The sequence below is a fragment of the Sceloporus occidentalis genome, unplaced genomic scaffold, assembly GCF_023333645.1.
Source record: "Sceloporus occidentalis isolate IW3139 unplaced genomic scaffold, rSceOcc1.0.p SCAF_114, whole genome shotgun sequence".
Taxonomy (NCBI): Eukaryota; Metazoa; Chordata; class Lepidosauria; order Squamata; family Phrynosomatidae; genus Sceloporus; species Sceloporus occidentalis.
Genome location: NW_028317094.1, coordinates 1,425,663 through 1,448,939, shown reverse-complemented (window position 1 = coordinate 1,448,939; position 23,277 = coordinate 1,425,663). Strand labels below are relative to the sequence as shown.

At 42.7% G+C, this 23,277-nt stretch overlaps 1 protein-coding gene across 1 annotated transcript; it reads right to left on the bottom strand.

The window, feature by feature from the left end:
- Window positions 1–15,625: 15,625 nt before the first annotated feature.
- On the bottom strand, window positions 15,626–22,231 carry LOC149282456 (uncharacterized). The gene is made up of 3 exons (XM_089498163.1): window positions 21,790–22,231; window positions 20,818–20,938; window positions 15,626–17,519 (listed from the first exon to the last, which is right to left on the bottom strand). The coding sequence occupies exons 1-3, from the start codon at window positions 21,859–21,861 to the stop codon at window positions 16,198–16,200; spliced, it is 1,515 nt and encodes a 504-aa protein (XP_089354289.1). The 5' UTR covers window positions 21,862–22,231; the 3' UTR covers window positions 15,626–16,197.
- Window positions 22,232–23,277: the final 1,046 nt, after the last annotated feature.

The following is a 23,277-nucleotide window of genomic DNA, read 5'->3' as shown; positions in this document are numbered from 1 at the left end:
TACTGTGGTCAATGGTATTGAAGGCCGCTGAGAGGTCTTCAATAGCACCAGCAGGGTCACACTTCCCCTTTTCAAAGAGCTGTCGATGCTCAAACGGAGATCACTGACTAAGGCGACCATGGCTGTCTCAACTCTGTAACCCTTCCTAAATCCAGTTTGAAATGGATGTAGAAAAATCCATTCCTTCCAAGACTGCTTGGAGTTGAATGGCGACTGCCCTCTCCATTACCTTGCCTAAGAATATTAAGATCCAAACTGGCCTGAAATTGTTTCTGTCCAGACGGTCAAGGGGAAGGCTTTTTGTAGAAGTGGTTTAACCACCGCCTCTTTGAGGCAAGATGGAAGACAGCCTTCCCTGGAAGATGCATTAGTTATGTTTTTTAGCAACATCTTGTTGGTATCTCCCCCTGGATGGCCAGCCAAGATGGGCAAGGATCAAGAGAGCAAGTCCTCTTTTTCATACTCCGAAGGAGCTTCTCCACATCCTCTGTACTAACTGACTCAAATTCATCCACAATAACAGTATGGGCGGAGGCTCTGGATACCTCTCCTGTCACTTCTGTCGTAAAGCCAGCATCCAAATCGGCTCTCATCTGAGAGATTTTGTCTGCGAAGTAGTTATTAAAAGTATCACAACAGGCTTTTGTAGGTTCTAATAAAGAGTTCAGGGTTCTGGAAGCTATATATTAAATAGGACAGTGTTGAAAGATATGTAGTTTGGCAAATGGGTGATATAACCCAAGAAAATGGTTTAGTTCACAGAGACTGGAAGAATCTTAAAGTAAAAGTTGAAAGAATAGATGTGTATATGCAGAACATGTTCACGTCTATAAACTTCGCTGTCAAACATACTGGTGGCGACCAGATGACAGACAAGCGTTGGTGGGACCCCAAAAGCCATCAACCAACTGGAAAAGGAGATTCAACAGAGGGAAAAAGACCAAAGATTGTGATGAACTATCTAGAGAATGGGATGATTTTGATAAGGGACACTTTACGGTCTACAGAAGAAGATGTAAAGATTGCTCAACGCACTCAAGGAATGTGGTCCAGTGAAACAGGAGGCAGCAAAGACTTTTTACTAGATGAGGTGTTAAGTCCACAGCCGGTAAAAAGAAACACGTGGTCAGTTACAAGGACTGATCCAGAGAAGACTCCTAAAAAGGACAAGGATATAATTGAGTTGATAGACTGGAAAACCAATATATTGTAGTTTGCCATTAGTATAATGGAAGATGAAATGTTTTCAAAACCATACTGGGAACGGGGCAAAGTAGTTGGAGATGATGTTCCATCAATAAGAGAAAAGGGTTAAAAGATTAAATATGTTTGATAACAACATTTAAATGGAACATATAAAGATCTAAAGTTGGGAAAAAAGGTTATTTAAGTGATATTAAAATATTAAAACCAAACAAGTGATAAGGGATATGGATATAATATGCTAAACTTACAAGAAAATGATGGTAAGTTGTTATAACAGGTAGAACTGATATTAGACATATGTTCAAAAGGGGAACATACAGGAAAATACCAAAGATATGTAAGTTGGTAATGGTTATTGATAAAACAGGTATATGAAATATATCACATGTGTCACCTGATGTGTGTATAATGTTATATATAATGGGTAAGTATAATTGATAACTGGGAGTTCCTTGGACCATAGAACCGTTTGGTTCTGTGTCTCAATGAACCTATTAAAGGGGGGAGGCGTGTGACGGACTGACTTACAAACCAGCCAATCAGAAGCCAGAGACTCTCAGCCAATCAGGTGCTGGCTGAGGAGTTTGAAGCTTCCGCTTGGCAGTTGGGTGGAGTCAGTTAGGGTTTGCAATCCTGAGGGATGAAGCGGGAGTTCAGTGGGAGATAGTGATAGAGAGGATGGGAACAGTAGAGTCCAAGAGAGGAGTGGGTTCCCATAGTTCCTGAGGGATGGTTACTTAAGGAACTGCTTTGTCCAGAGAGGGACAGCATTAGTTCTGGAGAGTCTGGAGAAGAGAGACTCAGTGGAACAAGACTCAGGAAGAGGGCTTTGGCTTACATCATTTCTTGAGTGACAGTATAGCCTGCGTGGCGGAGTTGTTGTTGTTATTATTATTATTATTATTATTATTATTATTATTGAGTTAAAACCAGACCTATATATATGTAAGAAAAGAAGACGTAGTAACAACTCCATCTCAAAGATACCTTTGCCTGTTCTGTTTTAAAAATAAACTTATATTCTTGTTTAACCAGCCGCTCGGTCTGTGTTTTACAATCCATCCACACGACTGTCCTTCAAACACCCAAAGAAGTGTCAGGTCAAAATAGAAGAGAGGATTGTGAATCGTTACATCATCTATTAGAGATTTAAATCTGATTCTAGATCTTTTCCTGCCCAGATGGATTTTTGCAGGTCCTTCTGCCGTTCTAAAAATGGTTTGTCATTTAGAAGGATAGGTATAGTCTGAAATGAAAATAGTAATTTAGGCAGTACGTTCATTTTAACTGCCCTGATCCTACTCAAGAGGGATAGGTTGAGTTTAGCCCATCTATTGGGATCTTGGTTGATATCACCCCATATTTTCTTGTATTTGTTTTTAAAGAGCTCTTGGTTTTTAGAGGTGAACTCAATACCTAGATATTTGACCCTTTTTCCTACTTTAGAGCCAGTCTCCTCTTGTAGATTTTCCTGATCATTCTTTTGTTAAATTCATTGGTAAAATTTTTGTCTTATCCTTGTTAATCCGGAAACCTGAATACTGTCCATATTCCTTTAATTTATAAAGCAGGGGATTAACACTTTCTATTGGGTCAGATAAGTATATCACCACGTCGTCTGCGTATAGTTTAAGTTTGTACTCTTCCTGTTTTATTTTCAGGCCTTTGGTCTTCTTATCTTCTTTAATGCTAGGACTCAGAGTCTCTAAAGTGGCTATAAACAACAAAGGTGAGAGGGGTATCTCTCATTACAGGTAACGCCTTCGCTTTCCCCCCATTAATAATAAGTTTTGCTCTTTGTTTTCTATACATTGCTTCTATCCAGCTGATAAAGTTATCTCCTAGAACCATTTTTCTTAAGGTTTCCAGCATCAAGTTCCAATTAACTTCATCAAACGCCTTTTCGGCCTCAAGAAAAATTATAGCTGCCTTTTAATCTATTTTCTTCTCATAGAAGTCTATAATATCTATTAAATTTCTTGTGTTGTTTCTAAGGTGCCTTTTTGGGAGGAAGCCTGTTTGGTCTTCATTTATGATATTTTGTAGGGTTTTTAAAAATCTTTCTGCTAAGACCATTGCAAAGATTTTATAATCGTTGTTAAGGAGAGAAATGGGTCTGAAATGTCTCACCTCCAGCACCTCCTTTACTTTCTTTAAGAATCAGTGCAATATCAGCTCTCTTCCAAGAGTCATGCGTTCTTCTTTGTGAGAGTCTATTCATGATTTCTACTAGGGGTTTAATTAGCTCTTTCTGTAAGCTCTTGTAATATACTGCACTTAGGCCTTCTGGCCCTGGCGCTTTGGACGTCTTGATTTTACTGGGCAGTCTCTTCTGTTTTGCGACCCAGGAGCTTTCTCTAAACATCTTGTCCACCTCAAGGAGAAAAGATTCATTATCTAGGTCCATAAATTCAGCCAAGGCCGGTATTATCCTTTTATATAGATCTTCTTCTGTTCGGGAAGACCTCTTATTCTAAGACATCTCTCCCTAAATCTTTGTTCTAATTTAATTCTTTCTGCTGTATCTTCAGTATGTTCTTCTGTTAATCTCTCTATCTCTTTTCCCAATTTTTTATATTCTTCCTCCAGGAATGTCACTCTTTCCCTGGTTTGTGTTAATTCTGATGTTATCTTTTCCAGAGAGTATTCATGTTAAGCAACGGGGTGGACATTAAACCAACAGAATCCCCAGACTTTCCCTAGTCTTTAAGCTGAGGCAAATACATTTGATATGGTCCATCTTACGGATAGGTATCCTGGCCAAAGCAAGATTGTCTTCATGGACCAAAGCGACGTCCCCTTACCTGCTCACTGATGGAGAACCCAGCTGGTAAGGCCCGATCCCAGGTGGCTGAGCTATCATCACCCAGCCAGGTCTCCGTGAAACAATCCAGCTCAGCCTCTTCGTCCAGTAGGAGATCTTGGACTATCTGCGGTGTATTTTTGACTGACCTGGCATTACACAAGAGCAGGGAAAGGTTCTGTGGTTGGTTTGGTATGCTCTCTAGCTCTTTTGGGATAGCAGGGTGAATGGAAGGGGAGAGAGATATCTGTCAGGGTCCTAATTGCAGCCCATCTTGCAACACAAAAGGCAGTACTTTGCAAAAGGAACAGCTTTTATTGAAGAAGAAGATACATACAATAGAAGTGACTTTTTTGTCAGGAATGAAAGAACTTATAAACCTATCACTTTTCTAACCATATCAATTAACTCCACCCCATTAACCAATAAATTATTAATTGGATAGCCTTTTCCCACGCAGTGTCCTCCCATATGGGATTCTGGCAGCATTTCTAAAAACAATTAAGCTCTCATGTGCCTTGGACCATAGAACTCAGCCACACAACAGTTTAATTAACATTATGGCTTAATGATATGTGTGTGTGTGTGTGTGTGTGTGTGTCTATATATCTATATCTATCTATCTATCTATCTATCTATCTATCTATAGATATAGATATATAGATATATTATGAAACCTCAGCCATCCCAATCTAATACGATACCATATATATATATATATATATATATATATATATATATATATATAAAATATAAGAAGCATAAACCCATAACAACATAATACAATATAACAATACCAATAACTCTCTATGTTCCCTCCTCCTTTTCCAGAGACCAGTCTTTTAAACTCAAGCCTCTGTTAGAAGGGTGATTCCTGCATATTCCAATCCTAGCAAACAATCACATTCTTTAGCCATGATCTCCCTGCCTCTTTCTAGTATCTTCTATTAAAGCACATATTAAAACATATTATTTTAATGCACCATAAATCCCAGCTATCTTAACTCTAATTTAAAGCTAAACCTATAACCCTTATGGCATCAATCCCTAAATGAATAAATGCATGAATGAAGGGATTCATGACATATTGTGACTTCAGGCTGGTGCTCCTTACCTGAATGGGACTGGCCCATTGTGATCTCAGGCCGATGCTCCTTGTCTGCTGCCATGAGATGGGACCATTGTGAATTTGGGCTAGTGCTGATTACCTGAAGGACTGAGATGTGGCCATTTTGACTTCAGACTTCTGCTCCTTGGGTGAAGGATTGAGACGGTGCTATTGTGACTTCAGGGTGGTGCTGTAAACCTGAAGGATTGAGACTGTCCCATTGCAACCTCTGGCTGATGCTCCTTGCCTGAAAGATTGAGACAGGAGAATTGTGACTTCAGACTGGTGCTGTATACCTGAAGGACTGGGACTGGCCCATAGCGTGTCAGAAACAGTGTATAAGGTCATAAAGAGTAAAAATATTAGGGTTTGGTAATTAGAGTTAATGTAGGAGTGATAGTTGTAGTTCATAATAGGCAGTGTAGAGTAATGAGTTATAGAAAGCATGTAATGGAAAATGATAGAAGGACAGATGGAGTGGCTTTCAGATGAAGGAGGGCGTTTGGAGAGAGGGATGGGGTTGCAGCTGGAGACTGGTTATCAAGGAGGAGTGAAGCTGGCTTGGGAACACCGCTCTTCAAGGTGAGGCTGTCTGGGAGAAGGGAAGGGGAAGTATACACAACCTTGGCATCTATGCAACCTCCGCTTGTGTTGCCTTAGTTTGGGAATTGGGGGCTGGCTTAGGGAGGGGTTCAGCAAGTTCCTTTGCAAAAAGGTGTTAATGGATGTTTCTGCCTGGATTCATCAATAAAGCTTCTTTTGTTTCAAATGGGTTTTATTTTTTGAGCAGAGGACTGACTTAAGATCTCACCGTTTGCAAAGTCTCACAGTTTTAACTCCAATGGAGACTCAGGAACAAGAAGAGTCCTTGGGGAACCAGGTGGTTCTGGAGATCCCGGTGGTGGAGGAGCAGGTGCCTTCTTCAGAGGAACTAGGGCCAAGCCCAAGACTGGGAAACCTCCTGAAGCTCATACCATCCAAGCCACCACTGGAGGATTTAGGTTTCCAGCCCCAGACTGGGGAAAGGAAGGCCGTCGGGGGTCAGAGAGACAGCCTGGGACCTGGCAGTGGGGGAGTCCCTTGATAGCCGCCCCAGCACAGAAGAACCCTAGGTAGACGTTTATCGAATGGAGGAAGACATAAAGGAATTAAAGGACCTTATGAAGTGGATGGCGCCCAAGTTAAAGATGCGGAGGAGGAAGACGTCAGAGGCGAACCGAGGGACGCTGATGCTCCTTGCCTGAAGCATTGAGACTGTCCCATTGTGATCTTTGGTTTCCAAACTCTTCACCATTTTAGTCGCCCTCCTTTGGACATGCTCCAGTTTCTCAACGTCCTTTTTGAATTGTGGTGCCCACAATATTCCAGGTGACCAAAGCAGAATAGGGTGGCACTATTACATCCCTTGATCTAGATACTATACTTCTATTGATGCAGCCTAAAATCGCATTAGCCTTGTTAGCTGCCGCATCACACTGTTGATTCATGTTCAACTTGTCGTCTACCTGGGTCTCCCAGATCACTTTCACACGTAGTTTCATTCATCCAGGTGTCTCCATCCTATATCTGTGCATTTCATTTTTCCGCCCTAAATGCAGTACCTTACATTTCTCCATATTGAATTAAATTTTGTTAGCTTTGGCCCAACTTTCTAGTCTATTCAGGTCATTTTGAATTTTGATCCTGTTCTCTGGGGTATTAGCTAAACCTCCTAATTTGGTTTCATCTGCAAATTTGATAAGTATGCCCTCATTCCTGTCATCCAAGTCATTGAAAAAGATGTTGAATAGCACTGGGCCCAGGACAGAAACCCACTGAACACTTCACTGGTCACTTCTCTCCAGGATGAAAAGGAGTCATTTTTGAGCACCCTTTCGATTTGGCCAGTCAACGAATTACAAATCCATGTAACAGTTTCCTTGTCTAGCTTGTTTCATGTTTTTCTTTTATATACACTCTTACCTCGGGTTACGAAATTAATCCGTTCCGCCGCCATTTTCGTAACCCGGAAGTCTTCGTAAGCCGAGAAAGCCATAGGCGCTAATGGAGAGAAGCCGCGATTTGGTGCGAAATAGCGCCGAAAAGCACCAAAAGGTTATTCGTAACCCGGAATAACCTTCGTAACCCGGAAATATTTTTTATTTTTATTTTTTTTCGTAACCCGAAAATTTCGTATCCCGGCGCATTCGTAACCCGAGGTAAGAGTGTACTGTTTAATTTGGTTAACTGCTATTAGTGAATTGCCAAGAGTGGCCACCAGATGGCGCTCCAGGATAGAAGTTGGTGAGATGCCCAAGGAGGCTGCAGTGCCCTGAGTATCCACAAGAGGGCAGCGCTGTATTAGGAATGTTCTTGATTGATAAAACCGAAGTCTATGGGGACTAATGTGATTTTCCCATTGCTCCCATTCCTGAGGGGGCGTGGCCTCCTTCCCTTTACCTGGACCTTCCTCCGCTCCCATTGGCTGCTGTTCACCCCCCTTGGTTGCCCTGAAAGCGAAAGGACCACCAGAAGGAAATGGGGGGATTTGCAGCGCTGCATCGTGGGAAATTTGCAACCGGGGGGTTTGCGGTGTTGAAACAGAGCAGAAGCGAAGCTGCATTCCACACCAGACCAATTCGGAGTGGAATCGGAGTGAGCTTGGAAGTGGTTCCTACTTCCATTAACCCTAAAGCTTTGTTATTAGGAATGTTTGAAGATAATCTGGATAAGAAACATGAGAAAACCTTAATGTATATGGTTTCTATTGCCAGGATCCTGTATGCAAAGAAATGGAGATCGAAAGAGCAAGCCAGTCTTGAAGGATAACTATTTTCACCAAATTCAGAATTATAGTAAAGGGTAAACTGTTCCAGCAACAAAGTAAACCGATAGATTACTTCCAGCATGTTTTCAGAGAGAGAAAAGTAATCATCTCTTTAACCTCTAACATAGTATCCCAAGATGTAGCTGATAATAGCATATAATTATATCACCCCATTTCTTCTTAATGTGGTCTAAGGCTTTGCACCAGTCCTTAGGAACAGTCTCCCAGGAGCCTTCTTTAATCCTACAGGAGAGTTTATCCATTTGTATCATTTCATATCAGTAAACAGACCATCTTCTAGAACTTATACTTCAAATGGACAACTGAACCGACAGAAGAGAAGTGGGTTGCAAGAGAGGACTAAGCTTTATAAATCAATGTTGGCGGAAGTCTTTTAGCGCGGAAGATGAGAAGGTTAGAAGAAGTAGTAGATAGATTAGCAAGGTGTGTAGAAGATGTAGATTCAGAGGCAGATTGGTAAAGAGAAGAGGGAAGATTAAGTAAGTGAAGAAGGTTAGAGTATGGATGAACGAGGAGGAAGAGACACGGGAAAGTGTGATTAGTTGGATGAGTGAGAAAGATAAAAGGAGCAAGTAGATGATCTGAACAAGGTCTGAGATGGGAGAAGCCAAAGAACTGACGGCTGAACCTCTGAGGATAAAAGGCTACATACAAATATTGGTACATCTTATACCTTGTCAATGTAACTGTCGGTTGTTTTTTAGAAAGACGTATGTATGTATGTTTTATTTTAAACTCAATAAACTTTATTTAAAAGAAGAAGAAAGGAATCGCGTGTGATAACACAAAACGTTGTCGCCTGAATTCGCATCGTTGGACCCGCAGTGGCTTCGGATCTGAGCTGCAAAGATCTGCAAAAGCCTCTGTGTGATAAACACAGTCTTTGAGATTTCACAAGGCTCTGTGGTTTTGGGAACAAGAAGCTAATTATCATAATTGTTGTTAATGATGATGATGATGATAATATCCCATTCTCCCTCATAAAGGGACACAACTGGAATTACAAGTTTAAGACAATAAACTCTCTTTCCCTGGCGTTTGCACACACTGCTCCGTCTCCCGGTCTCCTCCGCTGGGAGGAGAGAGAGCATGGAATTCTGGGAAAGGCAGGCGGTTGGCTTGGAGCCTGAATAAGGTTCTAGAAGGCTGGTGGCTTTGACCGTTGGCTGCTTAGGAAGAAGAAGGGCTCCTTCTGGGTTTCCTTGGCAGGAAAGGGAAGGTGGGGGCCTCGAGATGGCAATGGGGGACCCCCAAATTTGGTTCCTCTGTGAGAAGGATGGCTGAAGGGAAGAGCCCCCATTTTGGAGCCAAGGATGGGGGTCTGGAGGGTCTTCTGTAGGGAGGCAGCTTTGGGGGCTGGAAGCAAGGAAGGCCCCCTCCTCCTCCTCTCTTCTCCGGCTGCCAGGCCTCCTCTCATCTCCTCTCTTGGGAGTCTCTGTGGGACCCTGAGATTTTGGAGAGGGATCCAAGAGAATCAAAGGGAGGCTCTTAAATCCCTCCACTTGCAAGATACAAGGTGTTGGATGTAACCTTTAAAGCCCTACATGGCTTGGATCCAGACTACTTGCAGGATTGTCTTCTTCCACACAATCCTCCCTGCACTGGAAAAAGTCTCCTAAAGCCTAAGAAGACTAGATTGGCTACAACAACCCAGAGGACCTTTTCTTCTGCCACTCCTAGGCTTTGGAATGACCTTCCGGAAGAGATCCATCACATCACCACCTTAGAAGCCTTTAAAAAGGCTGTTAAGGTGGATCTCTTTCAGCAGGCCTTTCCAGATTAGACTTTTCACTGTCACTGACACTGTTATTGTTAACGATAACCCGGCTACCCTGCATAGATAGAAGTTCTCCCCTCAGCCTCTCCACCCTAATGTTAGACCATTTTATCTTTCTCTTATCTGTATTGTAATTTATCTTACTTAGAGCCCATAGAGACAGGCCAAAATAAAGCTCCTTTGGATCACTTTGGAGGTATGCTATTTAAATGATGCATGTGTCCTAAGAGGCCAGAAGCCATGACAAAGCAATGCTACAGTCCTAAGGACTGGGGTACAGCTTTGGTGCAGCTTCTGGCCTCTTAAGATGCATGTGTCTCTGAACAGCATTCCTCCAAAGTGACCCAAAGCAGCTTTATTTTGGCCTTTCTGTTCAGGTCCATAATTTACTTCTATAATTGGGACTGGGGTGCAGGAGGGAGGGTTATGGTTTGGCTATTATTTTAAATGTATATTGTATTTTATTACTTTTTCTTGTAACCCACCTTCATTCCTTCGGGAAAAGGCAGGATCTAAATATATCATCATCATCATCATCATCATCATCATCATCATCATCATCATCCTATTCACCCAGAGTTAGAGGGCATAGGAGTGGAGTGGAGTCATCACTGTTTTATATAATGATGCAGAAATGCATCAGTCAGCAGCCTTCAAAGGAGATAGAAGGAGATGACATTGTAGATTCTTTTCTGTGTATTAAGTGAACTTTGGATAGAGTAGAAGAATGTAAATTGAGTAACAAGATAGAAGTGTACTAGTAAAGTAAATATGAAATAGAGAAAGAAAGGAAAGTTATGATACATAGTAAAGTATAGAATAAATTAGAAGTGAGGAAGCTGAAATAAGATCTTCTTTCTTATTCTTCTAGAAGTGAGAAAGAAAGTGAGAAAGAAGATAGATGTGGTAAAAAGAGAGTTATGTATGTAGTTGAAGGTATGTGTAAGTGTATAAGGTAGAGGTTACAGTTGGGTAGAGTGGAATGATGAGAAAGAGAGTGGTACAAGTGTGAAGGAGAGAGAGAGAAAGGAGGAGAAAGGTGGAACGAATAAGAAAGAAGGTAGTAGGAAGGTAGGATGACATGCGGTTTAAAGAATAGAGGAGGTAGGAAGGAGAAAGATGTAGATGGAAGAAGTAGATGCTAATAATAAGAACAAAAAAAGAATAAGAGGCCTGTTACAGACTACCAAAATAAAGCTGCTTCGGGTCTCTTTGGAGGTATAATGATGCATGCATCCTAAGAATCCGGAAGCTGCACCAAAGCTGCACTCCAGTGCTTAGGAATGGAGTGTGGCATTGGCGCGACCTCCGGACTCTTAGGACCCATGGATCATTTAAATAGCATACCTCCAAAGAGAACCGAAGCAGCTTTATTTTGGCAGTCTGTAACAGGCCAGTGTGATGTATGTTTGAATCGTAATTTTATTGATTATATGGTTGTTTATTCTGAAAATAAAAAGCATTTGAACATTATTTACAGTTTGACCTCAGTATCTGCTGAAGTTTGGTTTCAGGACCCCACTTAGTAACCAAAATCTGTGGATGTTCAAGTCCTATTACAAACAATGGGGTTGTAGTATGATGTGCCTTTCACAAAATGGCAAAATCAAGGTTGGCTTTTTGGGGATATATTGAGATGCAGAATCTGTGGATACTGAGAGCTGACTGTGAAAGGTTAAAAAGCAGTTGAAATCATCCTATTAACAGAAATGCAACCCATGTCATTGGACTCATGGAGAAGTGGTCAGATGGAACCAAGGAGAATGTGTTTCTTTGGTTGGTTTCCCTGGAAAGAACTGAGAATCTTGGCCAAGGAGGGAGTTGAGTCAGTTGAGGCTGAGAGAAGGAGGAGAGACCTCAGGACAAGAGCATTTCTCTGGGTTACTTTGCCTGTTTCCTATTTTATGTTAGTGTTTTGAGTACTGTCTTTCTTACAGTGGAACCTACTCCTGCTTTGTGAAGGCATCATAAGTTGGACTGGTTGATCTCACCTGAAAGCATCCTTCTTATTCATTCATTCCTATTGTACGTTCTTTGGACTGTATGGTTGTGTTATTTATTACATTTCATCCCACCTTTCTCCCATGGGTGGGTCTCAAGGTGGCTTAGGATACAAAATAAAGATTGAACAAAAGCATTTCTTAAAAAAGAACACGTTAGTAAAATAAGGATACTGCCATTCCTTCGGTTGGAAGTTTGTTCTCCAAGATCTGCAATGGATAATCTACAAATGTTAACTGGGAGGGAAAGAGGACATTGGAGGACAATGGCTTGGAGTTATATCACATAGACAGTAGTGAATGGAGACTTCCATGTTAGTGGGTTGGTGAATCTGCTCTGTCTTTCAGTCTGAGCTCTCTCTGGTGCTGACTCTATTTTGGAAATGAGCTCCAGCCCCATGGATGAAAACCTGGAGGAAATTCAATGCCCCAATAATATGGAAGACCCAGTCTGACAAAGTTTACATGAACTGTGTGAAATGTGGTTTTTGTTTTGCTGTTGTCTGTCCTGAATTTCCCATCTCCACTAAATGACCCCAAGATCAAGCAAGAAGAGAGAAGGAGAAAACTGTGTCTCCTTCCACTTTCTCAACCCCATTTAGAAATGTATGAACCTCTTTCATGGCCATGTTTAGACACAGATTTGCTCCTTAAAAACACAAGGCTTGTAATCTTTCACAGAAGACATATTATTTGGGAGGCAGTTCAAGAAAAATCCTACCAGGAAGGTGCCCTCAATTTCTTTTCTGAGGCATGTAGGCTGGTGGGCTTTTCATCCACAGTTTTATGGTGGAGGTGGCCTATGGGAAACCTCCTTTGAACACAGACAAATGAAGAACTGCCTTCAACTTGACCACTAGCGAACCTGTTAAAGGTTTACATGATGAAGAGAGTTCTGCCTGATGGATCCTATGATGCTTCTTCTGAGTTTCACTTAATTTCTTCAGGTAAAATTGTATTTATTTGTTAGACTGTTCTTATACTTAAAACAAAAATCTTCTCCAGTCAAAGGACTTGGAAAGAAGAAACATCCCTCCACAAAATTGTCTGGCCTTAAGATGAATGAGAAAGGCATCATGCGAAATGAAGAAGAGACGGCGATCGTGAACCAGACAATTCTTTCTGACCCAGAGGAAGGAGCCAAGTGAGTCTGGGACACTTTTATGCAATAGGTTCTTGGCCTTAGGAGAAAAGCCCCAATATGGAAAGGGGCACCAGCTCATCTTTCTACTCTTTGTTCAAATGGACAGGTTTTCTCTGACCTACGGAGTCAAAGCAGCCCATTTGGATGTTGAATGCGGATTGGAAGATGACTCACATTTGCTGCTGGGATCTTACTGGCATGGCTGCAGGAACATGGATCTCATAGAATCAGATGAAGATCTGGAACTAACTGACAAGGTACAGAAGAAGCCTCATGCGCTTTCCATGGTGTTTTAGAGTTGGGCAGCAGGTTTGCATCTGGCTGTCTTGGAAAGAGTGTTAGTTATTCCTCCCCACTGAGAATTTATCCTTAAAGCAATGGAGGTCAGGCCAGGGGAGCATTAAATCCACCCCAAACTTTTTACTGAACTGTCTTCCCCCCAATAAATTCAATGCCTTGGACAGTCAAGATTAAAACCAACATGGATTCACTGTCCCACTAAGATGGAAGCCACTAAGGAGGTTGGATATAATGGGACACAGACCTTTGTCTCTAGTGAGAGCCATGCAATGAATTTTACAAGGCAAGTCAGGTCAGATCTAGGAGTCCAAGTAGACAACAAATTGAATATGAGTTGACAATGCAATGCGGCAGCTAAAAAGGGAATGCTATTTTAGGCTGCATCAATAGAAGTTAAGAGGTGATATGATAGCCCTGTTTAAATACTTGAAGGGATGCCATATTGAGGAGGGAGCAAGCTTGTTTTCTGCTGCTCCAGATACTAGGACCCAGAACAATGGATACAAGCTACAGGAAAAGATATTCCAGCTCAACATTAGGAGGAACTTTCTGACAGTAAGCTCTGTCCGATAGTGGAAGACACTCCTTCCTCGGAGTGTAGTGGAGTCTCCTTCCTTGGAGGTCTTCAAACAGAGGCTGGATGACCTTCTGTCAGGGATGCTTTGATTGAGAGTTCCTGCATGGCAGAATGGGGTTGGACTGGATCAAGGCCCTTGGGGTCTCTTCCAAGTCTATGATTCTATGAATCCCCTTAATAATAAATAAATAAATAAAATAATAATAAAATTTTTATTTCTATACCACCCTTCTATACAATCAGGGCGGTGTACAACATCATAAAAACATCAAAACAATACAACAAATTACAAATTACATTAAAATTAAAATTACAACATATTAAAACAATCAAGCCAGCTTGACACTGCTGGCCTGGGGGGGGGGGGGGAAGAGCTAATTGGGGCTTGTGTCGGGGAATGCCGATTTAAACAAAAAAGTTTTAAGCCCCTTTTTAAACTGGGCCAGGGAGGTGGCCGAGCGGAGCTCAAAGGGCAGAGAATTCCAGAGGGTCGGGGCCAAGATGGTGAAAGCTCTCCTAGATGTGGAGACTAGTCTGGCCCCTGGGACCCTCAATAACTGCTGCCCAGATGTTCTGAGAGCGCGGGGCGGATTGTATGGGGAGAGGCGGTCCTCAAGGTATCCTGGGCCCAAGCCATTTAGGGCTTTATAGGTGATAACCAGCACCTTGTATTGCGCCCGGAAGTGAATCGGCAGCCAGTGCAGATCCTTAAGCACTGGTGTTATGTGCCTGGCTCTGGGTATGCCAGTAACCAGCCTAGCTGCCATATTCTGCACTAATTGTAGCTTCCGGGTATGGTACAAGGGCTGCCCCATGTAGAGCGCATTGCAGAACTCCAAACGAGAGGTTACCAGAGCATGTACTACCGTTTCAAGGTGCCTCCGGTCCAGGAAGGGACGCAGCTGGCGAATCAGCCGAAGCTGAAAACAGGTGATCCTTAAATCTTCTATCTTTTTGATATAGTCCATCACTTTGTCCACTTCTTCTACCAGTCTTGTTATACAATGTATTCCAGTAATCTTTCACTTTTACACAGGACCAGCAGAGATGGAAATATGTGCCCTTTTCATTTCCGCACATCCAGCACCCATCAGAACAAGTCTTAGATATTTAATAAAGATGTTCATGTTTAAAATACTATTGAAAAAATATTTTGTAGTAGTTTTCCCTTAGGGCTTGGGAAGCTATGTATTTTATCCTCCTTTTCCAGGTTAACTCCCATTCTTCCATCTCAATATTGTGTCCTGTTTTCTTGGCCATTGAACCATGTTTTCTTTAACCACTTCAGATTCCATCTCATGTTTTAACAGGATTTTATACACTCTCCCCACAAGTGAACCTTTCCCGATAGAAAGCACATTTCCTAGTATTTCTGTATGTTTTCATATCCAACAAAAATCTCTCTCTTATTTGCCTGAAAATAAACCAATTACATTGTTTACCTTCTTCTCTTTTTTCTTCTAACTTTTTAATTTAATCATATTGCCTTGCTTATTTATCAAATCATTCCTGCTGCTGCTCTTTATTCCACCGTCGGCTTTTGAGGGAAGGAAAGGAGTTCGCCAGGGGTTCAGCAGCGGCTTTTGAGGGAAGGAAAGGAGTTCGCCAGGGGTTCAGCAGCCCCCCTTCCTTCCTTCCTTCCTTCCTTCCTTCCTTCCTTCCTTCCTTCCTTCTTTTGAGGAGATTTTGAAGAGGCCGCAATGGAGCCCAGGAAAGGCAGGAAAGAAAGGTTCTGCTTTGGAAATAGTCTCTCTGTGTATACTGTAGGTATACAGATATATATAGATGTATGTGTGTTTGCCTCTGCTGTTCTTATGGCTGGTAATGGAGCTGAGGACTGAGGACAGAAGAAAGGGTCAGTTTTGTGCAAATTCACAAGTCCAGTGTGTTGAAATAGCAAAGAACTTTATTGAGAACACATAGTCAGAAATTCAGTTTTTAAGCCACAACTGCCCTCCCAAGCCAAAGAATATGTTGAAACCCCCAAACCTAAAACTCCACCTTCTACCAAACCTAGCCCCCACCTACAATTCCCACCATCTATCCCCCACTATTAACCAGCCCCACTTTGCCATCCTTATCACACGCACAATCTCTCCCTGCCCCAGACATTCGAAGAAGCTAGCTCCCTTTGTGTTACTACCGGTCCCCAACTTTCTTTGGCTAAAATCCCACAAGTTCTGAATGCTATCATTGCTATTCTAGCTAGCTGCAACAAATCCCAGCCCCCATCTAACTAACCTAAACCACGACCCACAATCCCCTGCCAAACTTATAACCCAAAGCAATTATCTTTACTAGTAGCAATTAAAAACTAAACTTAACAAAACATAACTTTAAAACATAAGCAGACATATGGACATAAAAATCGTACATATAAAATCATAAGGGCCTTTTAGCACCGCTGGATTGAAGAAATATTTTTGTATTCCTTCTTTACAAAAATAATGTTCATTCACTGGTTGGATTTGTGTGGCTCCTCTCCTGTGTGGCCTCTCTGGTGACAGAATAGGCCTGACCTCCAAGAAAAGCGTTTCCCACAATGCTGACATTTGTATGGCTTCTCGCCTGTGTGAACTCTCTGGTGTGTCACTAGGTTTGACTGCTGAGAAAAACATTTCCCACAGTGCTGGCATTTGTGTGGCTTCTCTCCTGTGTGGACTCTTTGGTGTTTCACTAAGTCTCCCTTCAAAGAAAAACAGTTCCCACAATGCTGGCATTTGTATGGCTTCTCTCCTGTGTGGATTCTCTGATGCGTCAGTAGGGTTGACTGCTGAGAAAAACAGTTCCCACAATACTGGCATTTGTATGGCTTCTCTCCTGTGTGGATTCTCTGGTGTGTCAGTAGGGTTGACTGCCGAGAAAAACATTTCACACAATGCTGGCATTTGTATGGCTTCTCTCCTGTGTGGACTCTCTGGTGTCTCACTAAGCCTCTCTTCGAAGAAAAACATTTTCCACAATGCTGACATTTGTATGGCTTCTCACCTGTGTGGATTCTCTGATGTGTCACTAGGCTTAACCTCCAAGAAAAACATTTCCCACAATACTGGCATTTGTATGGCTTCTCTCCTGTGTGGATTCTCTGATGTGTCACTAGTTTTGACTTTAAATAAAAACAGTTCCCACAATGCTGGCATTTGTATGGCTTCTCTCCTGTGTGGATTCTCTGATGTCTCACTAAGTGTCCCTTCAAAGAAAAACATTTCCCACAATGCTGACATTTGTATGGCTTCTCTCCTGCGTGGATTCTCTGGTGTGTCAGTAGGTTTGAGTGCTGTGAAAAACAGTTCCCACAATGCTGGCATTTGTATGGCTTCTCTCCTGTGTGGATTCTCTGGTGTGTCAGTAGGTTTGAGTGCTGTGAAAAACAGTTCCCACAATGCTGGCATTTGTAAGGCTTCTCTCCCGTGTGGACTCTTTGGTGTTTCACTAAGTCTCCCTTCAAAGAAAAACATTTCCCACAGTGCAGGCATTTGTATGGCTTCTCTCCTGTGTGGATTCTCTGATGTCTCACTAAGTGTCCCTTGAAAGAAAAACATTTCTCACAATACAGGCATTTGTATGGCTTCTCTCCTGTGTGGATTCTCTGGTGTTTCACTAGGTTTGACTGCCAAGAAAAACATTTCCCACAATGCTGGCATTTGCATGGCTTCTCTCCGGTGTGGATTCTCCGATGCATGACAAGGATCGACTTGTACGCAAAATGTTGCCCACAATTCTGGCAGTTGTATGGCTTCTCTGATGTGTGGACTCTCTCATGACTGACAAGTTCTTCTGTAAAGAAGGAAAATAATACTGAATATCAGAGTTAAGAGAGAAAGGTGTCTAGGGCTAGATTTAGCCCTAGATTCACGCTTCCCTAATTGATATTAAATTAGTAAATTTGGGGTGGGTGAACTGAGCATGACCCTGTTGCAGATGCCTCAAATCCATGAAACGATTATATCTTTACTCACAGGAGCTGGCAAAGAAGAGATTGTGGGGGAACTACCTTGAGGTAATCAATAGAAGCAGATAGTCCTACAGACTGTTGAATAAAGATTCTTTTAAACATGTGTAAAATATTTTGATTGAAAAGTGGCATCATTTCCTGTGAGGCGGCCAGAGAGTGCTGTGTCTGAGCACATGGCATGATGCAAGCTAACTGCAGCGGATGCTTCATGCTGTGTGGCACCAGGAGATGAATGACAACCAATACAGTATACAGCTCACATGTGGATTGCTGTGGATAGGACTGGATTGGAGCTGTTTATAGAAGAGATGGTGAACATGATGGAAGTCAGAGAGGAGAGCTTGCAAATATTTTTATTATTTTGCAACTCAAGATAGAGAACCTCCAAAGATTCAGATGAAATCAACTGTGTCTGTGACTTATTTTTAATTGTGAAAAGTAGTCAGTGCATTGCTAATACCTGTATCTGGAAATTCGTTTCCATACTGTGCTATGTTCTTGTTGAGCTGCATCTGGGAGCATCGTGTTCACAAGCGCTATACATTGGCTTGTGAATGGGACTGGAATTCAGAGCCAACAAGGACCTGAGGACCAGTATGCTAATCCCATATGTCTAGGTATTTGCACCAAGCACCCATTGCATTCAATTTGATTTTGGATCATATTTTCCCCACCCAGGAAACATTCTAAAGCGATTTAAACCTTATATGAGCCCTAGTGGCGCAGTGGTTCAATGCCTGTACCGCAGCCATTCACTCAAAACCACAAGGTTGCGAGTTCAAGACCAGCCAAAGGGCCCAAGCTCGACTCAGGCTTGCATCTTTCCGAGGAGGGAGCTAAAATGAGTACCCAGACTGTTGGGGGCAAATTAGCTTACTTGCTGTTCACCGCTATGATCTTTGGAATAGCGGTATATAAATAAAACACATTATTATTATTATTATTATTATTATTATTATTATTATTGTGTGTGCATGCATGTACAGTGCACCTGTGTGAAACGCGGGCACTCCTTATGCAGATTTCAGCATACACTAAAAGCCACACTAGGAAAAGGGACAGTGTGTCCCATAAGGGTTAATCGTGCCACTGCGTGGAGCCCCATTCGTTTAAATTGGCCCCGAGAATACACACAATTCACCTAACGCTGGGGTGAGGGGGGTCCAGAAAGGGGATTACTCCCGAGGTCACTGTTGTTTCAATCTCTCCTTTGAACAAAGTATCAAATTCCCCTAAAAGCATAGCACTTGGGAGTGTCCTCCCCAGACTCCATCATTTTGGGTAACAAAGAGCCTCTGGAATCAACCATGGAGCTAAGCAAGCTCAGGTTGGAAAAGAAACATGAGAGAAAAGGAATTTTTCTGTTGCCCTTTCCTCTCTTCAAAGACATTGCTCATAATTTCTGAATGGAACCCATTAATATGTTTGAAAACAAGGACCTGAGCCGGTTCTCACCAGTTCAGTTCTTAAAATCTGTCAGGTTGGTGGCTGCCTCCCAATCCCCAAGGACCCTCTCCTGGCCCTTCCCAGGGGTCCCTTCCTCTCTGCACAGAGCTAGGCGATCTTGCCTTTGCTCCTGCCTTCCCCTCCTGGCTCCCAGAGGCCTGATCCCCTTCCCTTTCTCCCTCCGCTCTCCAACCTTCCTTCTTCCTCATCTGCACCGCTTCAGCATCTCATTTTCAGCTTCTCTTCCCTGCGTTTCAATTTTTCACTTTCCCTCTGTCTCTCTATCACAGACACATATCCACAGAGTGTGATGCATAAAAGGGATACTTTGAGGCCCGTTTGTTGAGAAAGGCAGGAGAATCAATATACAAATAACTCATTGGCAAAGGCAGAGCAAGGGGGCTGGGACCTGGACTCCAATTTTGGTGAGGGTCAAGCACCAGGGAGCAGCCTTAAAACATTATAAGACAGGCATGGACTACTGATGGGGTTTGGAGGAGGTCTCAGGGGCAACCCCACATTGTATTGCCTGGGGGGGGGGGAATGAAATAATATTTTGCCCCTCAACATCCCACAGCATCCCTTTGGGGAAGTGGAGGCCATTTTGCCACTGTTGGGCCCTCTCTGAGCCATTGCAGACCCAAGGGAGGGCTTTCCCCCAAGAAGGCTCTCCAGAGCCTTAAAAGGATGGAAGAGGAGCCAAAAAGGTAGGAAACTTGCTCAGGGATGTGCTGAGTACCATTTGGGTGTGAAAAGCATTAATCTCCATGGCTCCTTTCCACAAAATCCTAGAATTGGCAATTTAGGATGGAATATTTATAATCCTTAGAAACTGGAGAGCAATAGTGCCTCACTGAACTACAGATTCAAATATTCTGCAAGATGTTGCTATCACAATTAAACTAGGCTTGAAAGGGATTTAGGACTACTAGTAGACCGCAAGTTGAACATGGGCCAACAGTGTGATGCGGCAGCTAAAAAGGCCTATGTGATTCTAGGCTGCATCAATACAAGAATAGTTTGTACATCAAGTTAAGTAATAGTGCCACTGTATTCTGCTTTGGTCAGGCCTCACTTGGGATAATCCTGTGTCCAGTTCTGGGCTCCACAATTCAAAAAGGATGTTGACAAATTGGAGCATGTCCAAAGGAGGGCAACCAAAGTGGTGAAGGGTCTGGAAACCATCAAGCTCTATGAGGAGCAGCTTAGAGAGGTAGTTATGTTTAGCCTAGAGAAAAGAAGATAAAGAGTGGATATGATATCCATGTTTAAATATTTGAAAGGGTGTCATGTTGCACAAGGAGGAGGCTTGCTTTTTGCTGCTACAGAGAAAAGGAGACACCACAATGGATGCAAGACACAGGGAAAGAGGTTCCACCTAAACATTAGGAGGAACTTCATGACAGTAAGAGCTCTTTGACAGTGGAATATACTCCCTTAGAGTTTGGTGGAGTCCTCTTCTTTGGAAGTCTTTAAAGAGAGGCTAGATGGCCATCTCTTGGGGGTGATTTGAATGTGTATTCCTGCATGGCAGAAGGGGTTGAACTAGATGGCCCTTGTGGTCTATTCCAACTCTATGATTCTATAATTCTAGTGGAACCATAGCGACATGATAATATAGTATGAAAAGGCCCTCAGTCTTTATAGAAAGAGCCATGGATTCAGGTTCCTTACCTACAGAAGCCACATTCTCATAATTGTCCATCATTACATAATTGTACAACAGTTTCTGTTTCTTCGTCAACAGATTCCATTCATCCTCTGAGAAATATACTGCCACATCTGGAAAGGTCACCTGAAATAGAAAATAGCCCTCATCCAGAGAGTGTCTAAGCAAAAGGGGAGGAAAGCACATGGTGCATCCCCAATATTAGTATTTCATTACTTCACAATTCAGTCCAGGAAATAAACTTTTAATTCTGTTAGCAAGAAAAACGCTACTGCCTTTGAGATCAGTTTGTCTTGAATCCTTTCAGTATAATATAAAATATAATAAAAAAATTTAATTTAAACGATGGCTGGGATATTCAGGATGGATTCAGATACTGACTATCCCAACACATATAGTCCATTTACCCACAAAAGAATTATGGTGTATTTAGCCATTTTTTGCCAAATTTCAGAAGCAAATGTCATTTGTAAAAAACAGTTCTGGGGAGCACTCTGGACTTGAGGGCCATTGGGCCCACCCCCAATTTAGATCCAGAGACGGTCTCCAATATCGCCAACATTTCACAGACAGGAAAAACAAGGCACAGGTGGACAAGCAACACCAGAAAGTGGTGAGGATGGCCAAAGTTGTTTATGAGGAAGATCACACAAGCTAGGAAGGGCACAGCAGTTTGCTTTTGCCTCAGCCTCCTGGCAAAGGAAGACCCTGGCAACTTATCTCCTCTCCCCCCTTTTGAGTTGTTGGAGTGCAAACTCCTTGGAAGTCACTTTGCAGCAACCCAAGACAGCTGAGGAGGAGGAAAGTGGGAGGAGGAGAGGGAAACTGGGACATTTTTAAAGCCCCTGAAAAAATGGGGTGAAAGAGAATTAACCAGGACGTTCTCTGCCAAACTGGGACAATATGTTCTCCACCTGCTTTCATGAGCTGGCCCAGCAATGACACAAATGAAACTAATAGTCAGGATGGCGACTCACCAAAGAGTTGTACTTGGACAGCCTCTTTCTCTTGGAGCCTAATGCCCTCCACTTGGCCTCTGTGTTGGCCATTAGGTGGGAAGGGGTCCTGGTGGCCCTGCACTTAGGTCTCTTCCAGCAAAATATGTCCCAAAGCTGTGTACAAGGAGCCCAAGATGAGGTTCCTGAGAAAAAAGACTAGGGTTAGGCTTGGTTTTTCAAGAAATCCTGCATCACTCAAAGACACAGAGAACAGCATGCTGCTAGTGAGATACGCAGGTGACATATGCCTCCTTTGGGCCAATGCAGAGGTGGGTATCCCCTTCCTCCCTCTTCACCAAACAAAGCCCCCTGGACCTAGCATAGATTCACTGCAGCTCGCCTACACAACAGATACTCCATGTTAAAACGCTTTTGACGTTGCTATGTTATGCAGCACATGAGGCAACACGTTAACGTATGGCGCCAGATTCTGCACCTTGACTGTAGTCAGTAACTTGTGAGCTGAAGAAACACCTGTCGCTTTCTCACTGAAGAAAGAGACACTGTAATCTTCTCTCAGATGAGGCTTTAATTCATATAAGAAGTTCCACTGTGTACAACACTATATACATCAACACCCTCCTCCATCCACACCAGTAACAACCCACTCTGAGGCACACACTGTCTGACTCTTCCTCAGTGACAGTTGAGAATGACAGTTGACAGTTGCATCAACATTCCAATGACGCACTGTTTAAATGCTGACACATCTAACTGCCACTAGAGCTGTCAATGACTTCCACAACAGCTCCATCTAGTGGCCACATGCATGTCATTTCCTCAGACCTGTTCACCATGGTCCTGACACTCCATGCCTTGTGAGAGTGGAGGGGGGTCAGGGGATGGGGAATTGGAGAGGACCCTGGCTATGTCCCTGTAGCTAGATGTGAAATGAGCGCATCATCTGCTGAAACCTCCTGACCTCCCCAGTGGCTCTTAGAGGAGAAGGCCTTCCTTTGGCTTCTGGCTAGAGAAACACAGCTGGAGGCTTCTCCAATGCCTCGCACCCAACACTCTCATCAGGCATGGAATGACCATGGAGCATGGCTTCCACAATTCCCATTTTTCATTTTGTAGTCCTTCTAATTTCACATCTATTTTAAACCTCTCCCTCATTTGAGGATAAAGATACCAGTGACAATCTAGGCCAGATTCTTTAGGTTCTTCTTGTGTTTTGATCTCTAGTTTTCCTTGCAATTCTTTCAGTACATCCTTGTATCTTAACCAGTTAGTTTTCTGGATACTTCTCCTCCCAAAAAGAGCCTCATGCGGCAAACACCAGAAAGGTATTTTTGGACATATTCTACACTTGTTTTCCCCCCAGATCTTCAGTAGAGCTTTTCTTACGAAATGATTTATGCTTTCTTTATGAACTTTCTCTTTACCGTAAATTATGAATCCATGCCACTCAAATCTTAAATGTTCACCCTCCGGACATAACAACTGTTCATTCTCTGACATAAACCA